Here is a 14,551-nt window from a genome sequence, read left to right as displayed (position 1 = left end):
TTAAAGGACAGCAGAGGATCCTGTGGCACCTTTGGGACTGGCAGAAGTGTTGGGAGCATGGGCTTTCGTGGGTGGGAGCCTCACTTCTTCAGATGCAAGACGATTTGGCATCAGACCCTTGCGTCTGAGGAAGTGAGGTTCTTGCCCGTGGGGGCTTGTGCTCCCGGTGCTTCTGTTGGTCTTGGGGGTGCCACAGGACCCTCTGTTGTTTTTTACAGATTCAGACTAACACGGCTACCCCTCTGATAAGGACTTCTTACTTTTTCTCGTTCTAAGAATAACACACAGAGAAGACATGACACTGAAAACAGGATCTAATAATAGGAAGCACTGCCAGCTTTACCTATAATGAATATTTTCAAGTTTGCCAATGTTTACAAAAAGCCTTGATCCTGCATTCAGATACCTGTGGAGAGATCTTTGTTCCTGCATAGATCTGATTACAGGATCAGGACACAAGTATGCTGCATATTAAGCTCAAGAAGACAGGCATGGAGCCAGCACTTGCTCTCTACAAAAGCAAAAAAAAAAAAAAATCCTTTAAACTATGCAGCAGACAACTAGAGATTCCCAAGGAGTTGAAGAAGTCCAACTCTCACTTATTGGCCCTGTATCTTTATTTGGGCTGGTGCACCCGATGGGAGGTTTTGTAGTCCTACTATCTCCAACGGGGAATGTGAATTGAATTCCATGTCCAGTTTGAGATCAACCTGGCTAAACATTGTTAATTCTTTAGTACTGTGTACATTTGTGCACAGCTGTGATTTTCAACCTTTTTTCATTTGCAGACCCCTAAAAAATTTCAAATGGAGTTGCAGCCCACTTTTGAAATCCTGGACATAGACTGCAGACACCAGGTTGAAAACCACTGTTACATGGGAACAACTTTTTGCGAACCTCTTAGACAAAGTCTGTAGACCCTCAGGCCTCCACAGACCACAGCTTGAAAAACACTGGTGTACAGAACTTATGCTTCCAATTTCCAGTGTGCTATGGCAGGACTTTTATTGTGATAGTGGGCCTCCTTATTCTAATTACTTTTTTTGAGTAGGGAGAATAATTTTCAAGTACATGGACTTTTTTGTTCATGCCCTTGGCTGATCTCACCCGTAGATGTTAAGTCCCCGAGGGGAGAATCCACCCTTGTATCAATACATTAGTAGACTTGCTCATACACAGTGAGCTCTCGTCCTTCACTCCACCAATCAACATAATTTCCATGAGCATGGCTGCCATTTAGGGTGATCAGGCTGGGTGGACTCACACAGTTGGCATTCTGTGGTTACTAAAGAAGAGGTGGTACTCTGTCAGCACAGTATGCAGTGGACACCACTGCTTCATGGTCCAAAAGGCCCGTGAGGGTTCTGTGAGTAAGCAACTGTGGAGGCAATTTTCTGCTGGCTCAGGTCCAAAATGAATGAAACTTCATTCTGGTTACTTATAAAGGGAAACTGTGTATCTATGTTTACGCCAGTATTGTTTTGCATGTGGAACTCCTATTAAAGTCAGTGGGAGGTTGGGGTGTGAATTATGCAAAATCTAATTGAGTCTCAGGCCAAATGCCATCCAGTTCTTTCTACAAGTCTGAAATAAAAACTCTGATCAAGTGTCAAGCTGTTCAGTTGTGTGTGCAGGCTCTGAGAAACTCCTGCAAATTAGTAATTGTGAGTAAAATGTTAGAAGTTTCCAAGTCTACAAATAGGTTCAAATTATTTGCCAAGAACCAGTCTTCTTACATGTCAATTGTTCCCATAAATTTTAAAACTCTATCTCAAGTTGCAAGTAGATATAAATACACAAGTTCAGAATAGTTTTTATCTTGCAAGAAGTTGTGCATGGGAATTGTGTATACACCAAAAATATTTAAAGTTTTGGTGAGTACTGTAAATATGAAAATAAGTACAAATGCTTTCAACATACATTTACAACAGATTTACAAGTATGTAAGCATTTCTATTTAGCAGGATGTAAAAATTAAAAGTTTTGGTATCGAATTCTGCCTGCAGATCGGTACATGCAAATTCCACTGTTTGTATGCACAGATCTCAGAGAGGAATATATATAAACAACAGAGACCTCATACCAAGTTCAAAATACACATCGAGGGCCAACTTTTCAAACAAAGGCACACTGGAAGATTTGCCCCTTCCCCACATTTTTTTTAAATCCCACATGGTGGCACTTCATAATCCTTTCCAGCAAGGATTATTAAAAACATCAAACAGTAAAATGGGGGTTCATTTTGTAATGTCATAGGATAGCAACAATACTAATACTAAGCCTCACAGCATTTGGCATACTGACATTATAAGAGAAGTGGTTTGAGACGCTCTCATGACCTGTTAGATTTCTCTTACTGTTGCCTCAATGCATTCTGCCTTTAATCATGAAAGACCTGTTTGCTTATAGGAAAAAATGGTATTTTAACCCTCTTCTACATTACCATTATGACTGAGTCAAGGTCCCTGCTTTCAACACAATTATTCCCATACCCAGTTATAATAGTTAAAACTTTTAATGTAGACAGCAAACTGCCAACTGGGTTTCTATAGCAAATCATGGCCTGTCCAGTGTTTTAACATTGTTACAGGGATGGGATTAGGTCTAGACTACTAATTTTGATCATGAAGTAACCATATCTCTTGAGTCTGTCAAGTAGCAAGATACAAAGGATTAATGCTCATCTCAAAGAATGCAGAAATTTAGTTTCTTCATGTACTTCAAAATAAAATGTGCCAATGAATAAAACTTGTCTATTGAATTGGAAGAGTAGAACATTGATGACTTTGATGATCCTGCAAATTGTACTTTTGATACCATCATAGTCACTGAAACAGTAGTAGTTTAAGTGTCCGTTCCATGACTTCTACCAGTGACTCAGAATCAACTTCAGTCAGAAAGAAGAACAGGAGTACTTGTGGCACCTTAGAGACTAACAAATTTATTCTTTGAGGCACTAGCCCATTGGTGATTATGCCAAAACAATTGGAGTGGCCTTTTTTGGTGGAGTAGGAGGGTTTTTTAGGTTGGGGAAAATGACAAGTCTGTGGTAAATTAAAATACTCCAGAAAACATAAGTTCTCAGCATGCATTATTTTACCAATCCATAATAAACAGTACTGTTTATTATGCTGAACAGAAAAGTGTAACCTCATTAATCTGTGGCCTTCAATTGAATCAAAAATAAAAATCATAAACATGTATAAAATAAATGTTAATCTGAGATCGGCACCCTATTAGGCCTCATGACCTTTGCTGTGACTCGGATCAAATATTGTAAGATGCGGGAATCAGCTAATCATGATGCTACTTCTGAGTTCTGAAAATGTGACATAGTCAGCTGAGCTTGCATAGGAGGATATGCTCTTCTTGACTGAAGCAAAAGTGTTCCAAAGACTCCAGTTATAACTAAAAATGCCATTAGCAATGCTCCAAGGATCAAGGTTTCAACTGGTGGAAGTTTTCCTTTATCTGGGGGGAAAAAAAACAGGATTTACAAAGGAATTACCTGTCATCAAATCCATCTGACGATATTGTTACTTGGGACAGAAGGTGTTTTTACAGTCTTAACGGTATAAGAATTCATTAGGATCCAATTCTGAACAAAGTTTACATAGCTCTATCGAATGCATAAGCTCCAGAAGGCAGCAAAAGTGAGGGGCACCAGATTCACTTATTTTGGGGACCATTAGTTTGATGTGCATTGTCAGAAAGAAGGAAATCACACCTGAAACTCAGGTTCAAGCAGCTTGTTGGGGGTGAAGCGTGAATTCATGTAAATGATCTCCCTATCTTCTACATTGCATATCGTCAACCTTCACTGTCCCGTCTACTTGCAGGTGGCATATGGAAGCAGCAAGGGAGGCATAGGGTGTGTTTAGTGGAGGTGAGGAAAGGAACAGGTTTCTGGTCTTGTTTTTAAATAAAACAAGAAAAAGTCTGCCCTGCAAGATGTGGATGTCCTCCTCCTCCATTTACTGATTGCTATAGTGGGGAGGTGATTATCTTGATCCCAGCAGGTCATTTGTACTACTGTTTCAGATCTGTCAGCTACTTGAACTCTTCAGACCACTAGGCCCTTTCTGAATTTTTCTCTGTCAATTGGGAAAGAATTGATCTCTTTGCTGAGAGGTTGGGGAGACGATTAAAATGGTAGAATCCTCTGATATAATCCCATGTGTGGCAACTGTGCTGGGCAGAGTGTTAGGGCTGGATTCTCCTTTCAGTTACACAACTTCTACAATGGTGTAACTATGGTAACTGTAGTGACTTTGATGGAGTTACTCCTGATTTACAACAGTGTCAGTGACAGAAGAATCAGGCCCTCCAACTCCACCACTCTGAGGAGCTGGATGGATGACCGAATTGGACATCACTGTTTCCAGGGGACTTCTCCAGCTCAGGACAAAGATTAGCTTCTAAGGGTATGTCTACACAGAAAAAAAAAAAAAAACACAGACAAAATCATGGCACTGTCAGAGCCCAGGTGTAGACTTGGGCTTATGCTACAGCACGAAAAATAGCCATTCTGACTCGGGCTCTGACACGGGAAGGAGGGTGAGTTTCAGAGCCTGAGCTCCAGTCCGAGCTGGAACATCTACATGGCTATATTTAACACCATAGTGCAAACCCCACAAACCAAAGCCTGTAGACCGGGGCTCTGAGACTTGCTGCTGCAAATTCTGTAGACTCAGAATTCTGCTGTGTAGACATGCCCTCAAGCTACAGAACAGTCAGATCCCTACAGTGGGCTGACCGCAATCCTGCTCCTGTGGTGGGGGCTGACCGCCACTGGTGGTTAACCTGGCCCTGTTGTTTCTACTCCAACCCCAAGCTCCCGGTCTGACGGTGGCGGCGGCTGCTGCTTCAGTGGCTCCAGCCACTACTCCAGCCCCCACCATTGCTTCTGAGTGGGGGCTGAGAGCTGCTCCAGCCTCGCCACTGTAGCAGGCTAAAGCCAAATAAGTCACGGAGGTCCTCTGAAATCACGGAAGTAAGGTAAAGTATAGATTGACATAAAACATAGATTTACTTCATCACATAAATAAGAAAACTCATATTTATGGTTTCCATCGCAGCTCCCACATAATAAGGCATAATCATATATGGGTGATGACACAGGGCCATTGACTTCTCTGTGAGTTTAAGGTTTCCAGACCCATCCAGGGACTGGCACATAATAAAAATTAATATGCATTGGGCAAGGAAGCTAAGTTGTCTGTGATATACATGAGTTTGAATGTCCTGGATTTTGTGTGTTTAAAAAAATTTCTCCTGTTAATGGAATATTTATGACATTTTTAAAATTTAAAATATACCAAAATGGATCACACCAGGCTACATAAAACATTATTTTTTGAAACACAGCTTTATGAATCACTTACTTATCTTAGTTTCTCCATCATCTGCCAGCTTTCGCTTGATGGGACCAAAAGAGACTGTGTGAGTAGGAAATGGTGTGGTTTCTCTTTTATTCCTCGTTATTCTTCCATAATTACTACAGTTCTGATAAAAAAGAAATTGCAAACAGTAAGTATCCGAGCCTATATGCATACATGCTCCTCAAAGGGAGGTAAAGAAATTCACACTTAAAACTGCTTGCCTGATAAACACAGGCCTCTGATTAGATGAAGGAGCAACAGAATAGAGCAATGCTGTGAATAGAGCAATGTTTGAGATGAGCAGAGTCATCTTGCTCCAAGAGAGGGCAGTGATAACCATACACACACATATCATATACTCAGTACTTAAGACAGAGGTTGTCCTGAAGTCCAAAGCTGGAGTATCTGCTATTCAGAAAAGTCATAGTGGAACACAAACCCTTATCATGTAGGTCACTGGCTCAAATTCGGGTCAGGTCAGTAGTGACCTGATCTTGCAGACACATGCATGTGCTTCTCTTTGCTGAACAGTAGTGTCATTAAGCAAAGTGGGGTTACCTGGGAGCAAAGCTAAATTGTTACCATCTGGTGGCTGTTCAGTGACCTGTTAGAAATGAATTTGGTAGGTTCCATTTTAGTGGACAAGAGTCCATATTACAAGAAAAAAAATCCCTCACCTGCACAATGGTACTAACTGGCACCTTTTATGCCTTTCTCAGCAAAAAGACAAAGGATTGATTAGACTTGGAGATGGAACTGCCCTCTCATCCCCCACAATTTAGTGTTAGGAAAGCATGGGAAAGTTTGCCAGTTGCTGATCATTCTGTACGTATTCTGTGGATAAATTTGGGTGCATTTTCCTCTGCTGCCAAACTTTTACAAGCACCAAAATCATTTAGAAAAACAAAAGGCTCTCTTAAATCTATGTGTTCAAGACAAGCTATCATCTAAGAATGAATTTGCAATGATCTGCTCATATGTATGTGTATATGTATATGTGTGTGTGTGTATTTATATGAACAAATCATTACAAATAGATATATTCAGTAACAACAATAGAGAGAGGAAGTAATAGAATTCAAACCAGGACATTTGATCACAAACTACAGGGTTCTTGCCTGATACCCTAATGCATAATTTCTAGCTGTACTTATATTTCAGGTCTGGTACCAGGTCCTCTAACAAAGTACTGGATACAGAAGTAAATTGAAATGTAGTTTCTAGACTGCAGAACACTAAGTATTGGGGTAATAGCTAAAAGTTTGGGGGGGTTGCGACAAGCCCCTGAACCCACTTAGGCTTCTATTCACTTTGCAGACTTATGTTCTTATTTCTTTCTCTCAAATATTAACGGGTATGGCTAAAGGAAAAGGTTCCTATTAGCTCATCCAGTGCAAAGAAATGCTATTCTTTAGCAGAGCCTAATCCCATGGAGGGCAATTTTATATACACACCAAGAAAGCACAGCTGTGGTTTAACTTTTGGTGCATTGCAGATGCAAAGGATAGTTGCTGTTATAGTAAGAATGGGTAGCACCCTGTTGGCACTGCAGTAAGAAGTGGATAAATCAGGGGTACTTCTGCCAGCTTTATAAAAGACACAGGGCTCTCAGTACAAAACACTGACAAACTCCAGAAGTGAGTAATACTGCTGGGAAGGAGACGTGGCCGGGGTAGCAATAGCACAATGATGCACATATTTAAAAATATTGTTTTGGAAGGTCCTGCACATCCAGAAGGGACAATTTTCAGATATTAATACATTTGGCCGTTCTCATTTTATACCCCAAAATAAACAATGATCCTTGTTGGCTGCCAAAATGATCCTTCATGGCTGCTGTACTGGTCCTTTAGTCTCTGCAATCATGGAAGATAATCTCTAGTCTGAGGAAGAAATGTCCCCTTTCCTGTAGTCACAGGTCAAATCAGTCATCCTGTACTTTCCCCTTTCCAAGGTCAAAATTAGAGGCTTCTCCCAGCCCAAGTACTATATTGGCATTCTAGTTCTTGGGGATGATGTTGGGGAATTCCACTTAGCAATGAGGGGGAATCTCTCACATTCTTGTGGGAGACAGGGTTCTTCCCCAGCGCTCAGTAATCTGGAGGGCGGGGATGGGTGGAGGGCTTAAAAGGTTTATATATCTGAATAGCTGTACAGTTTGGGAGACAAGAATTTTAAAAACAAGGATCAGGATTCAAGAAACCCTCTGCATCCATAACAAAACAAAGATCAGGAGACAGAAATTCTACCCTTTCACTCCCTTGCAACACACTGGGGACTGGACATCCAGGTCAGCTGCAGAGACAAAAATAAAACTCTGTTCATTGGTTGGGCTCTGAGCCCATCAATCCCTCCACTCACAGCTGTGCAGGGAAGTTACTAGGGCTGTAGTTATCCACGTGGTGCTGTGGGAGTTTTGTGAATGTCCTGAGTAGTGGGAGTTGTACAGACTTATAGAAAGAGGGCTGGTTCATTTACAGAAGTCCGCTGCCTCCTGGGTAGATCTGCAATGTGCAGCCACAAAGCCTTTACTTAAAGGCTTCTATTGCAAGCTGACCTTTCTACTGAGGAACTGTGATCCACATCCTCCCAACTTTTGGGGTCCCAGCTAGGGTGACCAGATGTCCCAATTTTATAGGGACAGTCCTGATATTTGGAGCTTTGTCTTATATAGGCTCCTATTACCCCCCACCCCCTGTCCTGATTTTTCACAGTTGCTGTCTGGTCACCCTAGTCCCAGCCCACATAGGCATTTTCATCTCGGTCAGGCTTTAAAAGGTCCCAATCCATATATTGGCCTACCAGCACGCACAATTTCATCCTGTTCCAAAACCTGAAAAAAAAATGGTTAGCAGTAAAGGACTGCAAAAATCTACCCTACACCAGAGGCCAAATTCAGGCTTGGTGTAAAGGGATTCAACCGCAATGGAGGTTGAACTATGCTATTTCCCTATGGAATTGCACTTTGTTTTACTGGGTCTGAATTTGGTCCCAGATATTTAAGGCCTGATTCTCTTCTCACTTACATCAGCTTTACTTGTAGTAAGGCTATTGACTGCACTAGATTTACTCCAATTTACACCAGTATACATGAAAAGAGATTACAGGTTGAAAGAGGTGGTTTTTTTTTTTTTTTTTTTTTTTTTTTTTAAAAGGGAAGTGTACATTGTTTTCTGGGCATCTTATAAAAATCAGTCTACATAACTAGGTGCATAGCAACAAATGACACATGTATCAAGAAAATACCCTAAATTGTCTATGGCAGATTTTACTTATGCTGAGCTACTGTCTTGTGTGACTTTCAGACAAAGCATCTGGTTTTATTTGAGTCAATTTCCAAAATGTCATACTGACTTCTTCCTTGATTTCTTTTCTTGCTTAATATGTCTTCCTGGTAGCTTTTCAGATGTAATTCTTGAGGAAACAAAGCCTTGTTATCATTATGCAGCTGCTGTTAATGCCTAAACATCTACCATCAAAAATCATTCATGCTGATATTGCATTCTGTGCCATGTCGGACAAGTACTGAGCAAACTGTACTGTATCTTCCTTTCTGATGTCAAAAAGGTTTCGCTCCTGTTCTGTGTTGCGAACAAAGATATAATCAATCTCCTTGCTAATAATATAAAATTCAACTGCATGGACAGTTTTAAGGAACAGTGTGGTTCTGAGGTGGAATATTATATTGCTCCCCTTTGAAAACTTATCTTCTGTGTCACCAGCCCATAAATTGTCAGCTGAATGCTGGTAAATGTCACTTAGTTATAGCTCCTCTAGGATCAACTAATATTTCATGCTTTTTCCTACCACATTATATTATCTGGTGAAAGGATGCAAACTCTGCTATGTGTTTTGCTACCATACTGACATGTCTGAATTAAGCTGCAAGCTTCCAGCAGCAGGGCCCTCATCTTCCATATGTGTTTGTACAATATTGGTTACATTGATGGTGCTCTAAAAATAATATTATAAATCAGTCCAAACTATGTGACCTTGCTCAGGCAAAACACTCTTTGGCGTCAATGGGAATTTTGCCTCTGGAAGGTCTGAACAAGGACCACAGGACAACAGTAATTAATATAGCACTTCACATTTGCAAATTGCTATACAAACATTAATTTCTCATGACAATGCTGAGAGTTGGGCAAGTGTGATGGTGTGCAGGGACACGACATTGTCCTTAGGGAGCAAGGAGGTAAGCTCAGCTCCCCCTCCCTTGGCACGGGGGGGGGGGGGGAAGGACTTAAAAATGGGCTACTTGGGAGATTGGAGGGCGGGGGAGTGATGCCAGTGGGAAAGGAGTCCACAACCAGAGTTGGAGAACTTGGCTGAAACTCTGGTGGACGGAGTTTTCTGTTACTCTTTTTTACTTGGTTAACTTGATTTGATTTCTGGTTATAAACATTATCCTTAAATAAAAACTACGTTGACTGCTCCTGGGTTTGCTGTTTAATCATTCTACCAATTTACACTAAGGATTACTATTCTAAGTTTGCAGGTGGGGAAGCAGAGGGCTGGGTGTCTTGCTCAAGGCCACACATCAAGTAAGTGATAGAGATTAGAATTTAGGAGCTCCTGATTTCCAGACCTGTACTCAGTCTACTAGATCACATAGTTTCTCCAGTTTGGCCCACTAATAATAATAATAACCCCACCCCAATCCTCATATACACATGGATATATAAAAAACTTACTGGCTTGCAAACAGCTGCTGTACTGTGACAAATCTGAACTGTGCAGTGTAGGAAAATGTCATTGTAAGAGATGCCAACAAACTTGAACATCTGGATCCTAAACATTGCTTCTGCACCTCCACCATTCATTATTACTGACAGTGTTTCATCTTTGACAACTTGGGGGCAGCTATGTAGGATAAAAGATATAAAATAATTAGATCTCAAAGGTCAAAAATTTTTGGCATTCATCTGTGTTATATCAGACGCTAAAGGAGATTTAGCCAAACAGCAGTGTCAGTCTGATGGCTGGTCTTGTTTGTGAATCCCTCACATTACTCAAGGTTAGAACTGGTCAGAAAAATGGTAGCAATATTTGATGACTAAAAATGTCTTTGCAACCAAAATAAAAAAAATTACAGAAAAAATTGTTTTGATACACATTTTTGAATTTTTTTTGTTACAAAAATTTTTTAAAAATGTAGAAAAAGCTTCAGATCTCTGGGTTTTCTACGCTCCCCTTCTCTCATCTCTAAAACTATTTTTCCCTACTTTCCCCCCCACTTTTCCAGTGGGAAAAAAGTAAGAAAATGTGAGTAAAAAACCCATTCTTCCACTTTTTACTCTCCTCTCCCTTTTCAAGTGCATAAAAGAAAGAGAAAAAGAAAAAATCTAAATGATTTTTTAAAAATTCAAAATGAATTGAAACATTTAATTGCATTTAAAAAGTTTTAATTGAAAAAATGCCTCAAGCCTAATCAAAATTGTTGCAGGTAGTTGGCTTCAATATAAACACCTTCACAATGTGAATGTATCAATCTCAGAGGGTAGGAGAATAAGGCACCTAAACTACAACCTTAATGATGCACAGTAGTGCCATTTTGAATTGAAATATTTTGGGTTTTGGCCAAAATATTTTGTTTTTTCAGGTATTAAAGTTTTTCAATGCAACATTGAAATTACCCAAGGATAGCCAAAACTTTTATTAAATATTTTGTTTAGTTGAAAACCCAGTTTTCCATTGAAAAACAGTTTTGATAGGCAATATTCAACTAGCACTAATGTGGGATTCTTTTTATTTGCCTTCTGGTTTCTGAGACATTAGGGTACACTTGAGTCATGTTTTAAAGCCTTTTTCTGCAACCATGAGGGCTAGAAACTTTCTCTTTTTTTAATGATAGCTGAGATTTTAACTTTGTCCCTTCATTTCAGGAACTGCAGTTTTAAGAAAAATACCAAATAGAGCAAGACTAACAATAAAACTGCAAAAGTTGGCAACACTGAGATTCCTGAAATGCAAACTATGAACTTTGAAATTTGAGTATTCACACCAGAACCTTGTTACTAAGAGTTGCTCTCATCCAGTCTAGGAACAGAACTAATAACATGTGATCTACATGTCTTTTCAAAGTCTTGTCAAAACTAAACAACACAATTTTAATTTCAAATATCAAATAATTGCATGAATGACTTGCAAGCCAATCTGCAGATCAAGAATTATTTGTAGAAATATAGAAAATCCTGTATCCTATGCAGCAGACAGACCTAAATTGTGTGTGAAGGAGCCCAGAGTTGTGTTGTACTATCCTCCAACCTCGTTCCCCTCCAAGGCCTCTCCAACCACCACAGTGTTCCTTGATAGTGTTTCAGATAGAGAGAGAGAGAGTCATTTTATTTTACACTTCCTCCACGTATTTAATTTTCAGTGTGCTGTAGATTTTTGTATTGAAAATAAGTAAGTGCATTATATATAGTTGTCAGGTTGTGTTAGGAGATAGTTGGGGCTTTCACCATTTCAGGAAGGCATGGTTTTGTACCTAGGAGGCAGTTGAAACTTTTGGTAATGGGGAAAGGATATATCTCCTCTGTTCCTTCCCCATCTGAGAAGAGGCAAAAATACTTTAATGTGTGAGGAGAGGAGGGTTTGAATTCGTTATTCCCCATCCCAACAACCCATGACAGCAAATAGTTACCCCACTGCACCTTATCCCAGTATCTGCCATTCCACCCAACAATGGAAAATAAACATATTATCTTGCTATTTCTGCTAAAATTATCATCAGTAAAAAAGCTACGGTATTTAAACTGTTCTGAATCTTCACTGTCACCACCCCACAGAGATGAATTACAGAAGTTTATGCTACTTACGTTACAAGCTGTGTGCAGACTCAAGGCAGATCTCACATTATTGGTTTACGTTACCTCACACTTGAAAAGGTTTTCCTTCCCAACTGTATGGTATAGTGTGACATTTTGGGGCCCACCCAGACTGGTAAGATTGTGTTTTGTTTTTGTTTTTAAACGAAATCTTAGATTCTGGAATATAATTGCATGGGAATTTAAAATTATGTAACAATTTACATGTCTGCATAATCACATTATACACTGGGTCCAGCTAATGTATTTTTAGAATGATGCATCTACTATGTATGCTGGGATACAAACCTATCTTCTATAAAGGAATATTGAACAGCATGAGAAGGATCCTTCGTTGGTGTAGACCAGCAGTTTTCAAGTTGGATTATTAAATGACTTGGGACCTGCCAGAGGACAGAAAAAAATGAATCTGATAAGAATGTAGATTTCGATCGTCAACATATAATATTCTCACCATCTCTTAGGTGCTTGTGACAAGTTCAAAATATGTTAAGGATGAAACCAATAGTTAGATCAAATTGGTTACACTATGTCATGATTCAAACTCTCCAACAGATGGTTGTGTTGTTGAGACCCCCTTGCATCCACTTGAAGCATTTCCACATCGACTTTCAAACTTCACTGAACTATGAGGGCGGCCAAGGAAATTATGTGTGTGGGGGGGGGGAAGGGGGGGAAAGGTGAGTAGAAGAAAAGTGGGAGACATAAAAGGACACACTGGAATGTCTTAATCCATCCCCGCAGGTTCTCCAGTTTAACAGGCCTTCTCAGGTCCACCAGAATGAGAACTCCCCTCCTAAATGAAGTTCTCCAGAAGGAGCTATCTCCAGAGTGAAACTTGTCACTCCTCCTTGAGACATCCCAAGCTGCAAGCATCCCCATCTCCATGATCCCCTGCCTGTAATAAGGGCTGGGACATGGTGGGAGGGGACAAGGTGAGGGGGAGCTTTGCAGCTGAACAATGCTACCAGCTCCAATCCTTTCTTCTGGCAGATTATTTCTCTGGTGAACTTGTGCCCATGATTCACTGTTGAAGAAGGTCTGATAGACCCTTGGTCAAACTGGGCCTCTGTATGCTTTACAGCCACAAAAGGGTGGGGATAGATTATGGGGGCATTATACATAAAGGGGGGGGGGGATGTAGTTGTAAGCAGGGAGCATGGATGGTGAGGGGTATGGATGGGGGCGGATATGGCAAGGGGCTCAGAGGTTGTTGAAGGAGCTGAGGAGCTAAGTTGAGTGGAAGAGCTCTTTGTTGACTCTCACCCCCGTCTCTTCTGCCCGCTGGTTCCTAGCGCTGCTGAAGAGACCAGTTCCCTGGCCCCAGCGGGCAGCCTTGCTCCCTAGTTCCATAGGCCTCTGTCCAACCACACTGTCCAAATCTATCCCAGCCAGAAATTTTTTTTTTCTTGCTACCCCTTTATTTTATTATCTGTTTTAAAAGATCAAAATAAATTATCATAAAAATGCCTAATGACTGAAATGTTTCCTTTTCTGTTTTGCGTACCTTCTCTCCCATGTTTGGTTAAACATCAGAAGGTCTCTGTTATACTCACTGTGAAGACCAATGGTTGTATAGATGCTTGCCTTCACTTTCTAGGCCAGGGGTCGGCAACGTTCGGCACGCGGCTTGCCAGGGTAAGCACCCTAGCGGGCCGGGCCAGTTTATTTACCTGCTGACACGGCAGGTTCGGCCGATCGCGGCCCCCACTGGCCGCGGTTCGCCGTCCCGGGCCAATGGGGGCGGCGAGAAGCGACGCAGGTGAGGGATGTGCTGGCCGCGTGCCGAATGTTGCCGACCCCTGTTCTAGGCACTGTACCTTCACCTGAAAGGATTTAATCAAGAAATCAAGTGTATTAGGTACCATATTGACTTTGACAAAGATGTTATCCTCTAGGGTTAGAAAGGGAACGGTAGTCCACATATCCTCAAAATTTGGGTCCTTGTACAGCAACATTGAGACAGAAAAATTCCCATCTTCTGTGTTCAGTGTAATGGTTCTGTAAACAACAGTTCAGATCAATCAAGCAATTAAAGTGGCATACACATTATCATGAGTGTATACAAAAGTAAAGCTAAAACATTTTTAACTGCCATGGTTGAAGTGTTTAATAAAGCCTGCACTACAGAGAAGCAGCAAGGCGCCTGGTGATCAGGCGTAACCAGTTAGATTACCTACACTCAATGGCTTGACTCACCATGGGGCAGACCCTGTCCCACACCCTTTGGCTGCTTAACATCATGACAGTAGTGCTGGTTGGAAAATCTTTGACAGAGCCATTTTCCATCAGAGAATGCATTTGACAATGTTGCAACATTCCATTTTGAGATTTTCAGAA

At 40.8% G+C, this 14,551-nt stretch overlaps 1 protein-coding gene across 1 annotated transcript in view; it reads right to left on the bottom strand.

Moving 5' to 3' along the window:
- Positions 1-795: 795 nt before the first annotated feature.
- Positions 796-14,551, bottom strand: part of LOC128834169 (pancreatic secretory granule membrane major glycoprotein GP2-like) — a 33,342-nt gene continuing 19,586 nt past the window's right edge. Inside the window, exons 5-9 of the mRNA XM_054022723.1 lie at positions 14,077-14,212; positions 12,500-12,594; positions 10,076-10,244; positions 5,385-5,505; positions 796-3,471 (exon numbers count right to left, since the gene is read on the bottom strand). Coding sequence (XP_053878698.1) covers positions 3,299-3,471; positions 5,385-5,505; positions 10,076-10,244; positions 12,500-12,594; positions 14,077-14,212 — 694 coding nt within the window. The 3' untranslated portion in view covers positions 796-3,298. The remainder of the gene's footprint in view (positions 3,472-5,384; positions 5,506-10,075; positions 10,245-12,499; positions 12,595-14,076; positions 14,213-14,551) is intronic.

The sequence above is a fragment of the Malaclemys terrapin genome, chromosome 3 (genome assembly GCF_027887155.1).
Source record: "Malaclemys terrapin pileata isolate rMalTer1 chromosome 3, rMalTer1.hap1, whole genome shotgun sequence".
NCBI lineage: Eukaryota > Metazoa > Chordata > Testudines > Emydidae > Malaclemys > Malaclemys terrapin.
Note: the sequence above shows the minus strand (reverse complement) of the source record. Positions and strands in the feature narration are given on the sequence as shown.